The sequence below is a fragment of the Muntiacus reevesi genome, chromosome 12 (genome assembly GCF_963930625.1).
Source record: "Muntiacus reevesi chromosome 12, mMunRee1.1, whole genome shotgun sequence".
Classification (NCBI taxonomy): Eukaryota; Metazoa; Chordata; class Mammalia; order Artiodactyla; family Cervidae; genus Muntiacus; species Muntiacus reevesi.
Window position 1 is genome coordinate 73625672 of NC_089260.1, and position 23398 is coordinate 73649069.

A 23398-nucleotide genomic window follows, 5' to 3' on the forward strand; every position below is an offset into this window, starting at 1 on the left:
AGCCCCACACTGGCTTGACCTTCCCTCAAAAGAAACAGTTTCTGGAGCTGCCCTGATGGGAGTTTACACAGGCTGGATCCAGTGATTCTGATTCTAAACACAGTTTAGAACCACAGGGAGCCAAAACCTGTAAGTCCTGGAGCCACCCCGACTCTGAGCTCTGCTCCCCTTCAGGGGGAACTCAGACCCTAGGCCAGGTCCAGTGATGGAGAAGCTATTAATGAACTTGTCCGAGCTGACCAAGCGGCCCGCAGTTGTTCAGACTCCTTGGTTAACACAGGCTGCTGAGGGTGGAGGAACTCACGGGCAGGAAAGAGGTCCATTTCCCCTCCCATGGTGTGTTGCTATAAAGGCCAGTCTCGGGTAAAATGCTGCTTAAATGTCCAAACTTATATTACGCTGGAAAGCAAGCCCTCAGCAGGGCTACGCGGCTTCCAGTCACGTGGATGAAGTCGTGTCCTCTGGCATCAGGCTTCTGACCAGCGTTTCCTGGTCCTGCTGAAGTGGGGGGCGGGGGGTGCAGGACCAGAGGGGCCCACTCTCTGACCCCACGCTCAGCAGGTGCCTGTAAGTCACTGAGGCAAACAGGTCTGTGGCGGGAGGAGCGGGGAGGGACTGCAATTTCTAATGAGCCACATGTCTTCAGAAACACTAACTTCTTGAATGCCAGTTTCTAACGTCATTATGCATGGGCGCATAGTCAGTCACTTCAGTCATGTCTTGACTCTGTGCGACCCCATGGACTTTAGCCTGCCAGGCTCCTCTTTCCATGGGATTCTCCTGGCAAGAATACTGGCGTGGCTTGCCATTCCCTTCCCCAGGGGGCCTTCCTGACCCAGGGACGGAACCTAGGTCTCCTCTATTGCAGGAAGATTCTTTACCGTCTAAGCCACCAGGGAAGCTAAGTATGATCCTTATTAAAATCTTCATGTAGATTTCCATAAGGAAATTTGGTTTTCTGGTAAGTGGATACATGAATGAATGAATGAGTGGTTATGCAAACACATAAAGGTCCTCCCTGCAGCTATGCTAGACCCCAGTGGTAGTGAAGGCTACACCACATATTGAGAAAGAGAAAAAAAGAGAAAGTAAAGAAACTAAAAGCATTGTTCAGCATGAAGCACGCGTTTTATCCTGCAGTTCTGGGGCCACCAGGGCCACTGGTGTCTGAGTCAGAGCGTGTAGAAATTCTAGATGCACTCCACTTTCCCCATCAATTCCCAGTGTTCACAAGCACAATTAGTAACAGCTGCTCTTACCGGATCTGTGCAAACACTTGCTACACAAACTGTCACTTTAAATCTGCTAGGACAAGACAATCTTTACAGTTGGAAAGGCACTGGGTGGGAAGTGGTGCTGAGGTTGGGTAGCAAGCATTTTGAAGGCCTCCTGAAGTGCCTCCTGAATCCGTGCTGTGAATCCTAAGCTAGAGCATGACCCACGAAGGTCTGGACGGCTCCTGGAATCCTCGACATGAGCCCAAGAGGGCGATGCACCCGTTCATCCCGCAGCCGGTCTGTTCCGAGTGGACTCGAGACCCGTCGTCCAGGATGCATCCACGACCTTCTTTGGAGATACTTATCTTTATGAGGCGTGATGTCAAAATAAAGAAACAGACCTCCTGCCAGGTCTCCTTCGCAGCTACAAAGTATGTTCTAAAATCAACGTAACTGCAGAAATTGTTTCCAACTTCCCAGAGAGAATTTTTAAATGCACTACACTATACTAGAAATCGTACAAAAACAGCAGATGAGCTGTAGTAATGGACCTCTCTGAAACTTTCAGTCAAGGGGCGAGCATAAATACCAAACATGTAGATGGAAAGATGAAAGACAACTCCAAGGGCACCTCAAATTCACCCCAATACTTGTGATCCATCTACTCCGTCCACACAGGGAACTCGATGGGAACAGGTTCTTCTGAAGACTGCTGAATGGAACATGGGAATTTATACACTGTAAGCTCAGAAGGATAAGCCAACTCACAGATGTGAGGAAACACAGCTTACAGGTCTGGCTGACTCCATAAAGTCCTAGCAGTCAAAAATGAAAAATAATAGTGACCTATGCAAACGCTTTAAGTTATTTCTGGAAGATGATCAAATTTCAGCCAATCAATCAAAAATAGGAAGGTGGCCATTGGTGTTTAAAACACCACATGATTTACCCCAGAGCAACTGAGGGCCAAAACACAGCCAGTTACATATCATTACATTTCAATCACAGATATTTTTTAAAAACAGGAATGCTGAGTCTTAAAAGATGGAGGGGGCTACGCTTGCAAGTCATGATAAGCTGGCTCATGGAGCCCTGAGGAATCCGGGGTGCAACGGCTCCTAGCGGATGCTTTCCACAAGGAATCCACTGGGCATCCTGAGCAGGGCGGGCAATGATAATCCATGCGTGTTCTGCTCCATTTTAATTTGGTCTAAATCACGGCTCAGCTAGTAAAGAACCTGTCTGCAATGAGGAAGACCTGAGTTTGATCCCTGGGTTGGGAAGATCCCATGGAGAAGGGAAAGGCTACCCACTCCAGCATTCTGATCTAGAGAATTCCATGGACTATACAGTCCATGGAATTGCAAGGAGTCCATGGAATTGCATGGAGTCAGACATGACTGAGCAACTTCACTAAAGAATGATCACTTCTTGAAAAAGTGAGGCCACAGGGAACTGAGGGTCCAGGGATTTGCCCATCAGTCCCTCACTGGCCACTGAGGTGACCCGGGTCCTGCCTCCCGGGACAGCAGGGTCACCACTGGGCCAAGTCCAGGCCACACCTGTGCCCGTTCTGGGCTGTTGGTTATCAGTCGGCCACCAGGGAGCCCTTACTGAGAGCCTGCAGGTGGCTGCTGTGGGCTGGGGCTGGAGGGCGGTCTCCAAGAGCCAGTTACAGCCCTTAACTAGCTCTTACCCGAGCAGAGTGTGAGGGAGAGGGCCCCCACCGAGGTTCTGTCTGGGCACAGGCCCCTCCAGAAGCACAGGCGCCTGCAAATGCACACACGTGCACACACACACCTCACATACACACACACTGCATGCAGACCCACAGACCATGTATACTCCCACACACCTCACATACATACACACCTGACATGCAGACCCACAGACCATGTACACACCCACAACACACACACACCATGTACACACCCACCACACACCCACACCTCACATACACACATACACTGCATACACACACATACACACACTCACATACATACACACCACATATACACACATGACATACAGACCCATACACCATGTACATATCCACAACACACACACACATACACACACACTGCACACACACACACATGACATACAGACACACACACCATGTACACACAGCTCACACACACACACCTCACATACACACATACACTGCATACACACATACACCTCACATACATACACACACCATGTACACACCCACAACACACACACACGGCATACACACACACCATGTACATACACACACACCTCACATACATACACACCGCATATACACACATGACATACATACCCACACACCATGTACACACCCACAACACACACACACACTGCATACACACACACACGACACACAAACACACCACACACACACCTCGCACACACACACACACCACATACAGACGCCCACACCATGTACACACCCACGCACACCATATACACATGTACATACCCACCCACACACCATATACACACCATATACACACCCACAGCGCATATAGACAGTCACCCATATCCAGCACTTGGGCCCCCACCCATAGGAGGTGCCCCCTCTGCACGGCACGTGGGTTGCCTCCGCTCCCCCCGCAGATCCAGTTTCCACACGTCTGCACCCCCAGAAGCCCCAGGCTTCCTTGCCTTCTGCAGGGGTCAGGTGTGAAGGGACATCGGAGGGAGGGGAAACTCAGGGGACGGGGTCCGGGGACTGACCCCCTGGCTCCTCCCTTCCCAGGACAGGCTGGTCAGCAAGGCTGCCCCTCTTCCCGAGGACAAGGCTCTCTTGTGGGGAGTCCTCTCCTCCAGCTACAGGGTCCCCTGCCTCCAGGAACTCCCGGTCCTCTCCCTGGGCATGCCATGGTGTGGCTCTGGGCGGTCATCAGCCCAGGGCGTGTCGCCACTGACCCCGACCTGCCCCAGCCTTTCAGACAGTCCCTGTGCGATGGCCCTGGCTGTGCCCTGCCAGACCCCAGCCTACACGGCTCTGACAGCGGGGGTTCACACAGAGCGCCGAACACCCCGCTTAGAACAACAGACGTGAGAGGAAGGAAGGCCGAGTCCTTACCCGTGGGCCGCGCTGTCCAGGGGAACCGTCCTCCCCTCTGTCTCCTGGGTCTCCCTGCAAGGAAGGCGGAGGAGAGTCAACAGCAGGAGTCGGGAGTGGACGGGAGCCACTGAGCACCGGCTCCGGGCTGGAAGCAGGAAAGCTACTCGGACTCGCGTGCTACTGAACTCCTTTAATTCTGCGAGACCGCAGCGGCCCGAAACAGCAGCTCCAACCACCTCCTAGATTCAACGGCTCTGCTTCTGATTTAGACTCAAGGGAGTGGGAATGAGGGATTCAGAGCAGGGGAGACACTGCCTAAGTGCTTTTGAGATGACAAAATACTTGGTTAGCCCTTATCTTTTGTTTTTAAAGAGAGGAGAATGGAGAATATTTACATAACATGTTCGTAAATTAAGTTAAATCCGTATGCATTCTGTATTCTGTCATGAAAAAGTTGAGCTTCTAAGTCTGCCTACTGAAAGGGATGGTGAAAACTCCTGTAACATCCAGAAGTTGCCTTGCAAGGACTGTTGACATTCATCCTTGAGCTTCTGTATCTTTGCCATGAAAAGGTGAAGTTCACTTGTTAAACAGTTGGCTGTATGGTTTTTTAATTGTCCCTGTGAAGTGAGTAAACTGTGAACTTGCTTCCTAATTTTATGACAGTTAACCTCTGACTCCTCTTAATGATCTTACTGTAATGAGCCCCACCAGAATATTTTTAAGTTGAAGTCTTATTGTGTAAGAGTCTCTGAAAAGGTTTCCTCCTTGCAAATAAAATAGATGCATATTTCTCATAGAATAATTTTAAAGTCCTCGGCTTCCAAGTCCTCCACCAGTTACCTAGGTTGGAATCAGGGGCTCACCCATATCTGACCTTGAATATAAACATTTCCGAGCCCTGCATGACTCAGGATCCAAACGTGATCCATAGCCGGGGCACCCAACCATCAAAGAGCTCTCTGATTCTGGGTTTTGGGTTCCCTAACTCATACTAACCTTGGGTCCTGGCAGGCCTGGGGGTCCGTTCAGCCCATCCTTTCCAGGCGGCCCCTGGGCGGAGGGAAGAAACAGACCAACATAAAAGGCGCGGTTAGGGCAGCACTGCGCTGAATGTCGGGATTCTGCAGCCAGAAGCTGGTTGGCGTGGGGCTTCACGCGCAGGACCGCTCCTGAGTGCCAGCTTTCTGGGAGCGCTGTCACTGCTGTAAGCTGTCAGTGGGTGAAACCATGTGGATGGGTGTTCAGGAGCATCTGTGGATGACAGCTAACCGTGTACTCCAGGCTCGGACAGGCTCACCTGAGAGTGGACATCACAACTATGATTTATGTCCAGAGCCTTCGCTGTGGTACCCCGAGCTCCACAGAGCCGAGCACACCAGTATCCAGCCACCACATCTCTGCATCCCGGGGCCTCCGACTATAGCTGCCTGTGGATCCGGGGCCCAGTCACAGGTGGACAACTGCCCACGCTGCACAGCCTGACTTTTCCCTCTGTCACCCCTTCTCCAACGACCTGAGCCCCCATCAGTGGTGCGGGTGCCACACCTTTCCCCACCTGACAAGCAGCAATAAGGAAACTCCTTCTGGGTGAGCAGGGGCCTCCCGAGGACCATCACCTCTGACGCCCATCACGGTCACACGGTCTCAGAGGCCCAAGGCCACTCTATCACCCTGCCCTGAAGAGCTGCCGGCCAAGAGGCAGGAGACTCCCAGCTTGAATCTGCACCCTGCTCGTGCGAACTAACGTTAAGGTGTGATGACCTCCACCCTCAGGACCTAAGAGGATCGAGAAGGCCTGGTCCCTGGATCCTGCTGACCGGGAAAGAGGAAGCACAGCAGGCACCCTGCCACGTCCCGGACCGAGCCTCGTGTCTCCGCGCCCTTTACTTCCGTGGCCCCCGGTGGCATCCCCACAGACGAGAAGCCACACCTCAAACAGCCGAGGGCTGTCGACTGTGCCTCGGAGCTACAGTGTACAGGCAGTGGCCTGAGGAGCGGGCGCCTTGATCTGCAGCCTGGCTAGGGGTCCTCGGGGGGCATCCCCAGGAGACATCATGTGGCAGGCACCACGGAAGGGAGCAGGAGGAGGCCGGGTGCCAGGCCCCGGTCCCCCCAACAGGGAGGAAAGGGCACGGAGCGTCACCCACCGGGAAGCAGCCTGGGTGGCCAGCGGAAGGGCCAACCCCTCCCACGTGGAAGGACAGGAGAGGGGAGAGCGGGGAGGGGTGCCCCAGCCACTCACCGCCTGTCCGGGGGACCCAGGCTTTCCCGGGAAGCCGATCTCTCCCGGAAGACCCTGCCAAGGGGAACCACGGGGAAACCGTTAGTCTGACCTCTTCCGAGCATCGGCTACCTTCTCCCAGCACCTTTGCTGGCAGGAGCCCAGATCTTCAGCTCTGACAAGGGCACCCGGGGTGGACACCCCTCGGGGGCATCTGGCCGTCCATGGTATGGGCCACGTTGAACCAAGCAGTCGACACGCCTCCCAGGCTGGCCAGCACGGGGCTGGGCTGGGCTGCAGTCGGGACCACCAGCACCTTCACGCCCCGCTGGCGGGGTGGGTGGAACCACCTCTCTCTGCCCCCCACACTCCGCTCTGCCCACAGGAACCTTCCCAGCTGCTCCTGAACTGGGGGAGGGGAGCCAACCCACACACTGCTGAAAGACCCCAGGAAGGGAGACCCCACACTTCCTGCCCACTTCTCTAGGCGCAGCCATAAACGTGCTCAGTGAGCTCAGGAGCTTCTTCCAGTCTAAGGGGCGCCGGAGCTGTGTGAGCTCCAGTCTAAAGGGGCTCTGGGGCTGGTTGCGGGCGGGGCCCTCCTCGTTCATGCCTTTGCTCTGCCCTTGGACAAACAGCCAACAGACAGCTCCACACGACGATGCCCCTGGCTCCCGGGGCCATGAAACCTCCATCTAAGTGCCCTGGGAAGAGTAAGCCAAAACCAATCTCACCGGGGGGCCTCCGGATCCAGGGGGGCCTGGGACGCCAGGTGGTCCTGGGGGGCCCTGTAAAGAAAGAGGGGGCTTGGGTGACAAACGTGTGTGGAGCAGCCTCCTGGTGGCACCAACCTTCGAGAGAGGAGAGGGATGGGGAATCAAGAGATGGGATGGGGGCGGGGCTGCAGTTTTATTGAAATACCTTATTGTTTTAAAAAAAACAAAAGGAACAAAAGCAGAAAGAAAAGATCTGAAGTAAAACTTGTACCATGATAACATGTGTGCTATCTGGGTGATGGGCACATAACTGTGCAGTATCTATTCTGATATTTATTGAAAATATTTGTGCATTTAAAATATGTCTGTGTGTGACTACACACACAAACAGAGTTAATTCATTAACAAGAATTTCCTAGAACAGCTGTTCCCAAGCATTATTCAGCATCGGATCACCTGGGGTGAATAAAGAGCTCTGTTAAGCCTCATCTCTCACCACCTCACACGTCCTGGGAGACACACCTCTGGCCTTTCTTTGTCCAGGTGTCTCTCCACATATGCCCTCCCTCCCATCTCCCTGCTCAGAAGGACGTCTCCATCTTTCTGAAACATTCTGCAGTTCTCCGGGAAAAGTAATCACGGCGTCCCCCACGCTGAAGGCCAGCATGACGGTGCTCACCTGACTCAAGTGCCCTTGAAGGCAGGGCCCCCCCTTGCACCCCCTGCACCTCTGCTCACACTGCGACAAGCCCAGGGCGTGGATCACAGCAGATGTTCACTCAACGTTTGAGGTCAACTTGATTGCCAACAGCTGGGGAGTGGGCGGTGCACTCGGAGAAGAGCGTCCCATGCCCACTAGAGGGTGGTAAACACCAAAAAAAGGCCACCGTTGCCGCCGCTGCGGACACTTCCCCTTTTCTCCCGCTGGGGGCACTGCTGAGTCAACGACCGGCAGCGAAGAAGACATGAAGGGAACAGAACTTTGCGGGTGGCAGCTGGACCTGGCTTTCTGCGTGGCTTTCTGAGTGCTGGCGAGTCTTTGCGGGGGGGGGCGGTAGCGTCTGCTTTTACTGGGAGACATCTGCTTGGACCTGGAGCAACTGAGTGTCCGGGCAGTGCTGGATGGGGGACTGGGCAGGTACTCAAGCAGGGTCCCTCTAAGGGATGGGAGATGGAGGCACCAGAAGTGGCTGGTGACCTCACTTCTCTCCACTCCCGTCTGCTCCAGCTCAGCTCTGCTCACCTCCAGGCAAAGCAGGAGTCCTGCAGGCGGCACTCCCAGGACCCACCTCTCTGGAAGGCACGTTCCAGGTGAACTTTTTACATCACCCTGACCTCTGAGGTTCTCACAGGGACCTCAGCCCCGCAGAGCTCATCTGAGGCCCCTTCCCACCACACGCAGCTCTCCCTCCGATGGCAAACCGGACACACTTGGCTTTCATCCCTCCCGTGATGCGACGCCCCTGGAGTACGCTGGCCTCTTTCAAGGCAGCCATTCCAGGAAGCCGGCCTCCCGACCAGCTCGTTGGTCTGAAGCCGTCCCCCTCCCTCCTCCATGTGCTGCTGACCGCTTGTCTCAGCCTCACAGCCTGTGTGAGTGGACAGATATTTAGTGATCCTCTGCTATAAACTAATGGAGAAGGCAAAGGCAACCCACTCCAGCATTCTTGCCTGGAGAACCCCTTGGACAGAGGAGCCTGGCGGGCTCCCTGGGGGTCACAAAGAGTTGGACATGACTGAGCAACTGAACAACTAGAAATTAAACCTCCTCATTTGACAACATGGAAAACTGAGGCCCAGAGAGGGTAAGGGCCCCACCTGTCACACAGCCCTCGCGTGCAGTGGATCCTGAATGGTTCATCTGCCACAGAACCACCTGGAAAGCTCCTTGTAAAAACAGGTTACCAGGCCCCTTGATGGCACTCTTAGAAGCTGGCAGGGGGCTGGGATAATGGAGAGAACAAACATGGAGCAAGCAAAGGGACCATTCTGGGGACTGGAAGCCCTGGTGATGAAATCACTGGGCCTGTAATGAGGGGCCATCCTGGCTGGGGCTGGTCAAGAACGGCCCTGCAGAAGGGGCCACGTCTAAGCTGAGAGCTGAAGTCCAGGGAAGGAAGAACGCTAGCTTCAGGGGCCTGAGAATGGGCAGACCTCCGTGTGTTGCCAGGACCGCCAGGCAGTGTGAAGGAGTAGAATGGGGGTGTGGGGCAGGAGACAGGGCTCCGGGAAGGCGGGGGGCACAGCGGTGGGAGGGGGAGCTGCTGGGAAGTGGCCGGGACCCGGCTTTAGAAGTGGAGAAGCAACACAAGAGTGGGTTTGACTCGGCTGTAATAGCATCTGGAAGGAGAAGTTGACCAGACTCGACAGCAGGTCAGGTGTGTGGAGTGAAGGGGCAAGAAGAGACCGGGGTCACCAGAACAAGGGGACCCGTGACGGCGCCCTGCGCTGCGGTGGGGATGCAGCGGGTGAGCGTGTCGGGGTGGAGCGGACACCGGCTGAGTGTTTTCAGTGAGTGAGTGAGGCACTGGGTGGAGATGCCCGCGAGCTCGGGGAGTGGAGGCTGCAGGCCTAAACACAGAGGGAGAGGGTGATGATAAAAAGAGGAGGGGCCTCATACCATCCAATGAACGAAGGTGTGTGAAACCAGCTCAGCTCACGCTCTTCTCTTCTTACCATCAATGTGAAAATGCTACTCACTCAGTCATGCCCAACTCTTTGTGACCCCATGGACTGTAGACCTCCAAGTTCCTCTGTCCATGGAATTCTCTAGGCAAGAATACTAGAGTGAGATGCCATTCCTTTCTCCAGGGGATCGTCCCGACCCAGGGATAAAACCCTGGGTTCTGGGGTTCTATAGAATCTGGATGCAGATTCTTTACCGTCTGAGCCACCAGGGAAGCCAATATCTAAATAACTAATTCACCTAATTATTAAAGAGAGTGACAAATTAGCCAATAGATCTAAATGTTAACAACAAAATCGCTGTTTTAATTATTATGAATAAAAACAACTGAGTAATGACTCTATCAATTAACCAATAAGCCTAATTATTATTACTGGAATGTTTTATCCTTCTCGGGACGATGGTGACTGCACACAGCGTGCTCAGTGATTACCGCAGTGACGTGTAAATAACCAATTAACCTAATTCAGCATTAATGATAACGGAAAGGCAAATAACTATTCCTAACAACCACCTCATTCCAACTGGAATAGATTTATGAGATTGGATGGAATCTGAAGATGCATGAAAATTACTTGCATAATTAGCATGTAGTCACACTTCCTGCACAACTTGGAAATGTTTGTTTTCAGAGGTTGTTCATGATCTGAGTCCTCCTCCTTCATGATGGTGAGTCCTCCTCCAGGACACAGCTCCAGGGGCACAAGGATTGCCCCCCTCAGGGGAGGGGGTCCGAGAAACTCAGTCCTCTGGGGTTGGCCCCTCCCCTGGCTGTGTTCCCACCCACTCAAGGGTCTGCCAGTCATGCTGACCTCAATACCTTCGCATAAACAGTTGTCCAGACCAGACACAAGTTCCCACTTTTTCCTAAAAGACTGCCAGGACACAGGAGCCACCACCCAGAATGTGTATACTGAGCCTAAAACATTCTGGCAGGTGAACATTTTCATCCTGATAAAGAGGCACCAAAAGCATCTTCCAGAAGGCCAGCTGCCCTGGGGCTTGGCTCACCCTGAGGCTGGCTCTTCCTGGTAAAAGCAAAACTAACTAAACTCTAAGCTCCATTTCTTTTGGGGGCTTCCCTACTGGCTCAGATGGTAAAAATTCAACCTGCAACGCAGGAGACCCTGGTTCGATTCCTGGGTCGGGAAGATCCCCTGGAGGAGGGACTGGCTACCCACTCCAGTATTCTTGCCTGGAGGATCCCACAGAGAGAGGAGCCTGGCGAGCTACAGTCCCTGGGGTCGCAAAGAGTCAGAGAGGACAGAGAGACTAACACTTTCATTTTCACTTCTCCATTTCTTTGGATTGGAAATGGGATAAGCCTTCTTTTCTCACAGGTGGTTGAAAGAACAGACACAACTGTATACTAACACAGGGAGAGCATCTGACAAGAGCAGAAACTGAACAGACAGACCCTCGGCCCTCTCGTCAGGCCAGGAAGCCCGGGAACTTACTTTCTGCTGCGACAGAATCAACCCAGATTTTCCAGACCAGCTCAGGGACCCTCCTCTGGGCCCAAGAGGCTGATGACCTGTGCGCCAGAACCAGAGCCCTGACTGCCCCTCTTCCAGGTCTTAGCTCGGAGGACCGTCCCTCTCTCGGCATCTCTCCCTGCCTCCGTCACATCTGGCTCCTCTAAGCATGGACAGAAGCGGCTAGGTTCCCCTTCCCAGGGCTGCACCCACACACAGTGGGGGTTAGGTGAACACCTGCTGAATGATCGACAAACAAACATACAGATGGCAAGCAGGAGAAAACTGGCCAGGCCCAGGGCAGGTGGGTGTGTGGGTGAGTTAGGGAGAGTGAGTTACGGAGCTGGGCAGGGATCCAGCAGGGAAACACTGCTCTTGGTGTGGGCATGGTGGGCTTGAATGCAGCTTTGCATCCATGGGGTGGTGATCCAAGGCAGGGAGCTAGGTGGTACCTATCATACACTCTACACCATCTCGTTCTGAACCACTAAGATCCCCAAGTTTATCAGGTTCCCCCATTTCTGGCAAAATCCCTGTCCTGGGAAAGCTGATCCTATTTGTGTCTACAGCATCCAGCTCAAGGCCTGGCACTCAGTAAAGATTTTGTTAAAGGGAAAAGGGCTTCAAAATTTAAAACAAAAGAAAGAAATATATTTTTCAGGGTAGCCAAGAAAACAGTGATAGGGGAAAAACTCTGTAACTTAAAGCATTTTGATGGAGCCGTATTTATGGTGAATTTTTGAAATACACAAGCTTTGCTCACAGGAAACAAGGTCATAAAACAAATGCAGAAACACTCTTTATCTTGCACTATTAACATCAAAACGTCACAGTGAGTGTGGCATCTTTAGAAGACCATGAATAATGGCTGGTTTTACAGCCCCTTAGCCTGTGTTACAGCCTGATTGGCATGTGAGGGAATGATGAAGCCTGAGATTCGCATGCGGGGTGCCCTGCACACACTTCATAGAGTGGGAAAAGCCCATTTGGAAGCGTGGTCAGCAGCGTGCCCTGGGTGGGTACCTCCCAGACGTTAAAGGACAGTGTGGCTGCCATCGCAGAGCTGGGTGTGGAGGAAGTGTGACCGGGAACAAGTGGGCGCCAGAGCTGAGCCTTACTGCAGCGGGGAGCCAGCAGACAAGTCCGGATCGAGCCCGCCCGCCTGCTGCGGCCGCCAAGCCAGAAGGATGGGACAGCACCTCGCCTGGGGCTCACTGTGCCCTCACTGGGACCCCGGCACCTGGGCCACAGCCCCACACCTTCTGCTGAAATCATCACCCTGTTTTGTTTTTATTGGCATTTGCAACAAATGACGAAGCTGAAGTTCAGAAGGGACTTGTTCAAGACGCCACAGCCAGCAAGTGGCCGAGGCTGGGACCCTAAGCTCCTAACCTCCGCCTCCCTAACTGTGATCCCCCCAGTGCTTCCAGGAATTTACTGACCCTGATCCCAGGAAGACGGGCTGGGGGTCGGTGGCGAGCTTTGGTGCAATTAGCAAAGAGACCACAAAGTGGTGTGATCACTACCAGTGCTGAGCGCCCTGTTCTGTCTACACTGAGGTGTGTGTTGGGGGGAGGGTGTCACAGTGACTCTGAATTTATAGGAAAGGGGGACTGAGAGGGGTCAGGGCCCAGGTGGCCTGGGATGGGGGGAGGGGTCTCCTGAGCAGCAGGTGACCCCCAGCGAGTCTGTGGATCGGGGAGTCGCACCCCTACCTGGTCTGTGAAATGGAGAGGGTGACCTTGAGCCTGCCCACCTGCCGGGGTGGCTGGAGGGGTCCATGGGGGGCCACAGGGGCGGCACATATGAGACCACGGCGGAGTGGGGAGTTGGACCAGCCTGGGGCCAGAGGACACTGCACCAGGGAGGAGTCTGAACGCTGAGGGGGAGGAGGTGGGGGAGGAGGTCTCCCCTCCTCCAGGCCTACCCCCACCAGGAGACTGAATAGCCATTCTCCCAGCACCTGAGGGGGTAGGCAGGGGGGGCGTTGTTTTTGATGCTCTGATGAGTATTGCTCAGACTCATGCAAGAGTCTGGTTACAACCTGAGAACTGCTACCCTGTCATTTCCTTAATCAGAGAAAGCAGTGTGGCTAAAGAAGAGGATTGGAAGACAGTAGTTACCTGCTGCCCCAGCAAGCCAGGGACTCCAGGAGGACCCGCCTCACCTTTCTTTCCCTGAAGACAAAAAGAAGAAGCCAGGATTAACAGGCAGCCCACACCCAGAGCCCGTCTAATGACACGTCTGGAGGAAACCCCTGACAACAGACTGTCCCCCTCGAGACACCCTGCAAGGAGGCAGAGCTGGGTCAGGCGGGAGTCTGGGGCCAGGAAGCCTCCCCTTTGGATATCAGCGCTGCAACGTGGATGACTTTGGCAACACAGGGCCCCACATTTTAAAAAGTACCGCAAGGTTTACCTGAGAAAAATGGCCTTGTCCTGCCCCGTGCCACTCATTCCCTTTCCTAGGCAATAACTAATCCTAACAGGTGTTGGTTGATCTTTCCAGAGGCATTTTGTTTAGGCAAAAGCTTTGCACAGGTACACACACACACATACACACATATATGCAAATGCGCCCACACATGCACACACATTCTCTCCCTCTATCCCTTTTTTCTTTAGAAACTATGGCATAACAATCTGCTGATAAACTGCTTTATTTCACTTGAGGATTTAACCCGGATGTCTCCTGGGTCAGCACATGGGGAGCAGCTCCATTCTTTCTCACAGCTACAGACCTTTCAGCACGAGGATTAAAAGGTGATGCATCTCAACTCTGGGCAGGCACGTCACGTGGACCATTTCTGCGCTTCTGCCGTTAGTATCCATGCTACTCTGCATGACCCAGGCTGGTCATCCCGTGGGGGTGTGATCATTAAGCCTCGGAGTCTACCCGTCTGGACAGGGGCGAGGTGCATGCTGGCGAGTCCTCATGACACACAGGGTGTACCCTATCATACGTGGACGTGGATGATGGAAGGACCGCCTGTCTGCTTTCTTCCTTACAGTCATCCTCACAAGGTCAGAGCAGTGCAACAAGAAACGAAAGGAAGGCATGACTCTGAATCAGAACCGCATTCCTCGAGCACCTGCTCTGGGTACCTGTTCTGTGTCAAACCCTCTTGGGGCTTTCCTGTATTTTCCCTGTGTCTCCGCTCTGCAGGAAGCCCCTTGCTCCGGGATGCAGGCGCTCTCAGTCCCCCTGGGAGGCGTGGACACTAAGGTTCAGAGTCAAGTCTCACCGGTGACCCAGCTAGAACCTGATGAGGTTAAGATCCAGCCCCAGGGCTGTGTGTGCGAGGCCTGTACACGTGACTCTTACTTCCCAGGGCTCTGACGATGAGATCATTGCGACGAAGCGTCTCTAACAGTCTGTTGGACCACAGAAGCTGGATGACATCAGCATCTCCTCTCTTCCTTAAACTGTGCCCCCCTCTCTCTGCACCTGCACACTCGGGTTTGTCCCCATGCACTGCCCACCCCCAGAGGGAAGGTGTCTGTGCCAGCCCAGCCCTCTGACCTGCCCTTTGAGTCTGGCGTCCGGTGGCCCTGCTCCTAGCCCTAAACCACAGCTCACGTGCGCTGCTTAGCTTGGCCCCAAAGATCCCAAGGACTTGGCCTGCCAAGCCACCTCTGTCTGTAGGACCCACACTCCATCTCAACTTGTCAAAGTCCTACACCACTCCGTATCTCCTCTTTCATGAAGTCCCAGCAATAATGAGAAATATTGGCAAAATAGGGCAAAAACGTATTTGAGACAGATTCCCAGGTGTCACTCAAGAACTCAGGAGTTAGAATCGCCAGGGGTGGGGCATGGAGCTCTAAGTAAGTGGCTATGAGGACTTGGTCACTCACTGTGATCAAAGAGGGCTTTGATCTTTTCTTTTCCCAAACCCCTTCCTCTGCAATATTGTAAGAAAGAGTTCTAAACCTAATGTAGATGAGGACAGGCAAGCCATTTAACTTGCTGAGTCTTAGTTTCTTCATGTGGAAAATTATAATCATTGTAATTATGTGAAAAGACAATAGTAGAAGAAATAATTCAATATTTGAGAAAATGATTTAAAAAGCATAAAAGAGCATCATGCAAATGTAATAGATAGTTATGAGGATGAGAAGGAAGATGATGGTGACTGAAGAAGAAATGCTAATAGCAGAGTTCTGGCCCTTTTGAGTCCTTAAGTGTGTGAGAGACCACATGTCAAGCAGATCTGGCTTCAAAACCACTACCTCTGAAGAACGCTGCAAAGATTAAATAAGATAATATCCACAAAGTGCGCAGCACAGGATCTGACATTAAGAAGTACCTAGTGGTGATGGTGGAGGTGGTGGTGATGATGGTGGTCATGATGGCGGCAGTGACTGTAATGGTGGTGAATATGCTGGTGATGGTGGTGATGGTAGAGGTGATGTGGGTGGTCGTGGCAGAGGTGATGGTGGTGGTGATGGTGGGAATGATGGTGGTGATGATGGTGGGGGTGATGGTGGTGGTGATCATGGTGATAATGCTGATGGTGGTGGTGCTGGAAATGGTGGTGGTGATGCTGATACTGTTATTGGTGTTGATGGTACTGGTGGTGGTGATGCTGATACTGTTATTGGTGCTGATGGTAAAGTCACTGGTGGAGCCAGCAGCACTAGGTGGTGGATGTAGCAGCAGCTATGTGTCCTCTGCATTCTGGACCTATACTTGGGTGTGGGGATTTCATAAGTGCTGGCCAGTGCAAACTATGCATCAATAAAGAACCATTCATTCACAATAGGCCTGTTCCCTGTCATTTTTTCTTCTCTTTTAAATTGCCACCCGACACATTGTTTGGATAAATGTCTGTGGTTTATCAAGGAGGGCAGAGTTCTCAAGCTATTCTGGATGTCTGGATGCTGAGCAAGACCACTATTTCCAAGGCCACCTGTCTGCCTATAGAAGAGAGAAGTCGATAAATTGAAAAGAGCATCTCCTTCCCAGGCAGGATGAGTTAACACGGCCACGTGTGGGACCATTATCAGACAGAAAGATTGCTTGTGCAAGTGATTCTAATCTGAGCCGTGTGGTCCTTCTGCTCCGTTCCTGCTCTCCATGCCTCCAAATGTCAAACATGATTATTTTCTATGGGTGAGAGCTGAGTCCAGGTGCTCAGGTAAAACCTAGAGTGTCCTGAAATAAACCTGGCTCCGTGCCATGACAGGAATCAAACAGTAGCCTGTGATCCAAACAATGCTGTTACCATCTGGTAACAGGTCAGGCAAAGGCAAGGAAAAAGGCTTTAAAAATTGAAAAGTAAAACAAATTCAACTCAGGTTGCCACCAACAAAAGACTTCTCATGCTTCTCTCTCTTAGGTCTACCAGAAATTGGAGCTGATGGGCCTGACTACTTTCAGCTACATGAGCCCGTTGGCTCCAAGGGCAGCAGTCAGAGATGCAAGTGACGGGTGCTCAGTGCATCCGCCGGAACAGGTGCTTCCAGCTGCTAAGAGGTCCAGGTGCTATCAGCTACTAAGAGTTTTGTGACCCCATGGACTGCAGCCTGCTAGGCTTCTCCATCCATGGAATCCTCCAGGCAAGAATACTGCAGTGGGTTGCCATTCCCTTCTCTAGGGGATCTTTCCCACCCAGAGATCGAACCTGGGTCTCCTGCATTACAGGCAGATTCTTTACCATCTGTGCCACCAGGGAAGTCCACTAAGAGGTCCTACATCTCTCCAAGGCTTCCACTGAAAAGCCTGTTAATGTCCAGCTTAGAATTCTGGTGTGTCTGTGGACACACACACATACACACCCCATCCTAAAGCAAAGGCAGGAACAGTTGGATCCAGGATGCCCTGGTTCTAATCCCTGCCTCCTCATTTGTAATCTGTGTGCTGCTGCGTAATCTGACCTACACCTTCAAGTTCTGGTTTCCTCATCTGCAGAATGGGATTGAAGCTGCCAGACCTCATAGGGTCCTTGTGAGAATTAAGTGCAAATCATGTGTTCAAAAAACAACAAATGAACAAACAGCTAAATGCCTGCTATGGGATGACTCAACCAATGTTACCTCCTTCCTATCTTATACTAGAGTTATACACATGTATGAATAGATTCTGTTTTTAAAATTATGTTTAAAGCAACTGACACAATCAGGCCCACCATAAGACACTTGGGGATCACTCCATCTCTAGTAAGAAAGATAGCATAACACTTGATAGTATCACTTCTTCAGGTCTCACCTCTTGGTAAGAGAGGAAAGAAGCCAGAAAACATTGATAAAATGATCAAAGGAACCAAAGAGACTGTCCCCAGCTTGTGGGAGGAGCCCTGAGTGACCCTGAGCAAGGAGGTCATTTAATATTTCTGGACATTAAATTTCTCACTATCAATCTCAGAGACTCTCTCCACCATGATGAGTCTTCAGTTTAGACATTTCAAATTTGACATTGTTTAAATGCCCGGCAGCATGGAAATCTCTTAAGTAAATCTTCCCACCCTCACCACCTTGTTTTTATCCAAAGGGGAAAGAAGATACCTAGGCTATTTCAGATGGGGCTAGGACCACAGAGCAAGATACAAGCCAAGTAAAAGGTACAGAAGGAACCAAGTTTTCTTCTTTAAAACTGGACATTCTAGACACACAAATGACTAACGGGTACATGGAAAGGCGCTCAACATCCCTAACCATCAGGGAGACGTACATCAAGACCACAATTTAGATGTAACGTCACACGTGTTAGAATGGCTATTACCAAAAAGATAAAGAATAAAAGTGCTGGTGAAGGTGTGGAGAAAAGGGAAGCCCACTGCTGGTGGGAATGAAGATTGGTGCAGCCTCTGTGGAAAACAATATGGAGGTTGCTAAAAAAAAAAAAAAAAAAAAGAAGAAGAAGAAGATCCAGCAACCTCAATTCTGAATATTTATCCAAAGGAATGAAAAACTTGAAAAGACATATGCACCCTCATGTTCAGTGCAGCATTATTTACAGCGGACAAGACATGGAAGGTCCCTACATGCCCGAGGATGTAACAATGGATAAAGAATAGTATCATAGTATTACACATGCAATAGAATAGTATCATAAAAAGACAGAAACCATGCTATTTGCAACAACACGGATGAATCTTGAGGGCACTATGCCAAGTGAAATACATCAGACAGAAAAAGACAAGTACCTTACGATCTCACCTTTAACATGGAATCTAAAACAAAATTGAACTCACAGGTATAGAGAACAGATTGGTGGTTGTCAGAGGAGAGGGGGTAGGTGGTGGGTGAAATGGGTAAAGGTGGTAAAAGTGATAAAAAAAAAAAAAAAAAGAGCTGGAATTCTCTGTGGAAGGTCAGAACCCAGGTGACCAGATGACTAGTCCTGGGTCCTGTCCTGCCCACACCACCTAGGAGTGTCTGCTGCCCAACGGCAGCACTCATGCCTGATCCACAAGCCTTTCACTCTTGCAACCCTGATTGTATCTGATGCTAACGACATTATGCTGCTGTTGAGTTGCTACGTCATGTCTGACTCTTTGTGACCCCATGAACTGCAACCTGTCAGGATCCCCTGTCCTCCACTATCTCCCGGAGTTTGCTCAGATTCATGCCCATTGCATCGGTGATGCCATCCAACCATCTGATCCTCTGCCACCCCCTTCTCCTGCCCTCACTCTTTCCTAGCATCAAAGTCTTTTCAAATGAGGTGGCTCTTCACATCAGGTGGCCAAAGTGTTGGAGCTTTAACTTCGGTATGAGTCTTTTCAACAAATATTCAGGCTTGATTTCCTTTAGGACTGACCGGCTGGATCTCCTTGCAGTCCAAGGGACTCTCAAGAGTCTTCTCCAACACCACAGTTCAAAAGCATCAATTCTTGAGCACTCAGCTTTCTTTATAGTCCAACTCTCACATCCATACATGACTACTGAAAAAATCTTAGCTTTGACTAAATGGACCTTTGTTGGCAAGGTGATGTCTCTGCTTTTTAATATGTGGTCTAGGTTTGTCATAGCTTTCTTTCCAAGGAGCAAGCATCTATAAATTTTATCTTACAATGACATTATACATTTAGGCATATTTTATGCACTTATAGATGCTTTATTTTCATGTACATTTATATATATTTATTTATAAATGTGAGACACTCCTCTAAGTGCTACAAATACAAAAATAATGTTCTCACAGACTTACATTTTAGTGAAGAAAAACAAAAATAAATGGATTCTCAAATAAGAAAAATACAAGTTCTCTACAGCAAATTAAAATAGGCTGGTGTGAGAGTGACAGGATGTCTATTTGGGGATGGATGATTAGGGCACAGGAGAATATTCTTGGGAAAAACTTAGCCTCGTGGAAGCTCCTGTGGGTCCAACTGCCTCAGTGGCCTGGAGCCAGGCTGCCTCCACTCTGGAACGTTCTGGGTTCAGATGGTCTGCAGCACTGCCAGCTCCAGCTAAGAGTGCTCCCCTGACCACCCTCTCCCCAGTTCCTCGTTCGGATGAGCACGAGGAAATCAGAACCTCAGACAGGCTTGAGTACCTCCTTTTTCTTTTTCTGACAGCATAGTATTCTTTATTAAAATATCAAGGTCTGCTAACTTAAAAAACATGACATTTAAAAGAGCATATCTGTCCAGATTCACAAAAAAGAGAAAAGCCTCTAAGTACACTTGATCTTTGCATTCATCACTGTTTTTAACAGTCTGCTCTAATTGCCAATCTTTATTTCTTTGTCTTTTAAATGGAGGATAATTGCCTTAAAATGTTGCAGTGGTCTCTGCTGTACATTAATGTGGATCAGTCATGACTCTATATGTAATTTATATATATATATAAATACATGTTTATATTTATAAATTTATTTTTATAAATTTATAAAATTATATAAAAATACATTTTTGAGCCTCCCTCCCCTCTCATTCCACCCTTTAGGTCATCACAAGCACCAGGCTGGGCTCCTGGTGTTCTCAGGGCGCTGTGCTAACAGCTTCCTGCTAGTCGTCTCCTTTACACATGACCGTGTACACACGTGCATGCTACTTTCCCCATGTGTCCTAGGACTGATGAACCTACCCACAGAGAAGAAATGCAGACCCAGACCTGGAGAACGGACGTGTGGACACGGCTGGAGAAGGAGAGGGTGTGACAGAGAACCTCCTCTACCTCCGTCTAAGGCAGGAACCCAGCCACGCAGTGAGTGCCCAACACCCCTCCTCCACCGGCAGAGGGCAGCGGGATGAGCCAGCTATGGAGACGCGGGTGGGGAAGGGGGTGCCCGGCTCCGACCTCCCCTCCCTTTCACGTCCTCATTGTGGAAAAACAGCAGCTTTGTCCAAAATGAATGTGTTCACCTTGCCGGGGATTACGCTGTCTGCCTGTCGCTAATCTCTAAAGTAAAGGGCCTGGATCCCTTTCCCCAACCCATGTTTTAGTCTCAGGGTCTCAGCTCCCAGGTCCCTGCGGCTCATCTCTGTCTCGTCTCTTCCCCCATCGCAGCCTGAGCACTGACTCTAGGAGATCTTTATTTTTTTTTTTTCCTTGTCTTGTCTTTTTTATTTTTTTTATTTTTCAGTGGGTTTTGTCATACATTGATGTGAATCAGCCATAGAGTTACACGAATTCCCCATCCCGGTCTCCCATCCCACCTCCCTCTCCACCCGATTCCCCTGGATCTTCCCAGCCCAACAGGCCCGAGCACTTGACTCATGCCTCCCACCTGGGCTGGTGGTCTGTTTCACCACAGATAATATACATGCTGTTCTTTCGAAACATCCCACCCTCCCTTTCTCCCACAGAGTTCAAAAGTCTGTTCTGTTCTTCTGCGTCTCTTCTTCTGCCCTGCATATAGGGCCATCGTTACCATCTTTCTAAATTCCGTATATATGTGTTAGTATGCTGTAATGTTCTTTATCTTTCTGGCTCACCTCACTCTGTATAATGGGCTCCAGTTTCATCCATCTCATTAGAACTGATTCAAATGAATTCTTTTTAATGGCTGAGTAATATTCCATGGTGTATATGTACCACAGCTTCCTTATCCATTCATCTGCTGATGGGCATCTAGGTTGCTTCCATGTCCTGGCTATTATAAACAGTGCTGCGATGAACATTGGGGTGCACGTGTCTCTTTCAGATCTGGATTCCTCAGTGTGTATGCCCAGAGAACATAGGCAAAACACTCTCTGACATAAATCACAGCAAGATCTTCTATGACCCACCTCCCAGAATATTGGAAATAAAAGCAAAGATAAACAAATGGGACCTAATGAAACTTAAAAGCTTTTGCACAACAAAGGAAACTATAAGTAAGGTGAAAAAACAGCCCTCAGATTGGGAGAAAATAATAGCAAATGAGGAAACAGACAAAGGATTAATCTCAAAAATATATAAGCAACTCCTGAAGCTCAATTCCAGAAAAATAAATGACCCAATCAAAAAATGGGCCAAAGAACTAAACAGACATTTCTCCAAAGAAGACATACAGATGGCTAACAAACACATGAAAAGATGCTCCACATTGCTCATTATCAGAGAAATGCAAATCAAAACCACAATGAGGTACCATTACACGCCAGTCAGGATGGCTGCTATCCAAAAGTCTAGGAGATCTTTAGAGCGACGCTTCAGTGTACGCTGACGAGGCAGGTCACCCGCGGCAAGGGGAGGGATAAGGCTGTGAGCGAGTCGTCACCCTGTCTCACGCCCCCCTGACTCAGCCAGAGGCGACGGAACAGGAAGCCGCCTCCCAGCCACCCCGACATCGGCTGCCGTCTCTGCCGCGTGTCCACAGGAAAGGCCGCCGACGAGCAGTGCCCACAGGATGGAGCACCTCAAGTCAGCGACACCGCGTGGCCAGGGTCCCCAAGGACATGCGTGGTCATCACCCCCTGCTCCCCGCGGATGCAGGGCGAGACAGGCGCCCTCCTTTCGGCCCCTGGCACATGCTCTATTACTCTCGGTGCCCTGCCCTGTGACTCCAATTACAAAAAGAAAGCAACAAGGCCTAGAGATGATCGTGCTGAGTGAGGGAAGTCAGAGAAGGACAAGCCCCACTTCATATCATTTAGACGTGGAATCTAAAACATGACACAAATAAACCATCTACAAAACAGACTCAGACATTTAGAACAGACTTGTGGTTTCCAAGGGGTGGGGGAAGGGGCAGAGTAAACGTCTGGGATTAGCAGATGCAAACTGCTAATAAACACACAGGACGGATAAACAACAAGGCCCGGCCGTATAGCACCGGGATCTATACCCAACGGCCTGGGATAAGCCATGATGGAAAAGAGTGTTAAAGAAGAACGCGTATATGTGCATGTCTGAGTCACTCTGCTGTATGGCAGAAACTAACACAACACTGTAGACCAACTAGACTTGAATAAATTTTTTTAAAAAACCGTGACGCTCCAAGATTAGAGCCAGAGGTCAGGAAATGGGAGCTGAGTGTCCACGCTGCGTGAGGCCCCCTGCTGGGAGCTGAGGGCCCAGAGCCGAGGGCCAGCCCGAGTCTCCGGCGGTGGGGGGCACCAAGGTGGGCAGCCAGCTCAGGTGTGCTCAACACCTTCTATCTACATACAGGAGTCAAACCTATAAGGCGTGTACAATCCAGACAAAAAGAAAAGGGGGGCTATATTAAGCTAAATGAAATACCGTAAGAAGTTATGAGATTCAAAAATCATATGGATTCTTCACTCAAGAGTAGCTAAGAGCCTATGGGCAGACCTCTACTATCTCGTGGCTACTTTTTCTTATTCTCTCCTCAAGGCTTAGCTCAAGCATCACCTCTTTCAGGAGGCCCTGGCTGGCCTCCAGCTTGGGTCAGTACTCTCAGGACTGAGTGTCCCCTGATCACACAGAGATGTGAGTTTCTATATACACGACTCATGGAAAACCACAGAGACGTCTGCAGGAGATGAGCCAGGACCCAGCTTGAGGCTGAGCACACAGCCCATCCTCAGCCACTGTCGATGAACTCAGTTAACCCTTCAATCTGCTTCCATTATTCATCTCAAGCTCAGGAGACTGGTACTACCTCCTCTGTGTGAGCAGCTAAAATAGAG

At 50.7% G+C, this 23398-nt stretch overlaps 1 protein-coding gene across 1 annotated transcript in view; it reads right to left on the reverse strand.

The window, feature by feature from the left end:
• The window catches only part of COL22A1 (collagen type XXII alpha 1 chain), a 221714-nt gene that overhangs the window by 92962 nt on the left and 105354 nt on the right, over positions 1–23398 (reverse strand). The window contains 5 exon segments of the mRNA XM_065902959.1: positions 4291–4344; positions 5272–5325; positions 6518–6571; positions 7231–7284; positions 13497–13550. Coding sequence (XP_065759031.1) covers positions 4291–4344; positions 5272–5325; positions 6518–6571; positions 7231–7284; positions 13497–13550 — 270 coding nt within the window.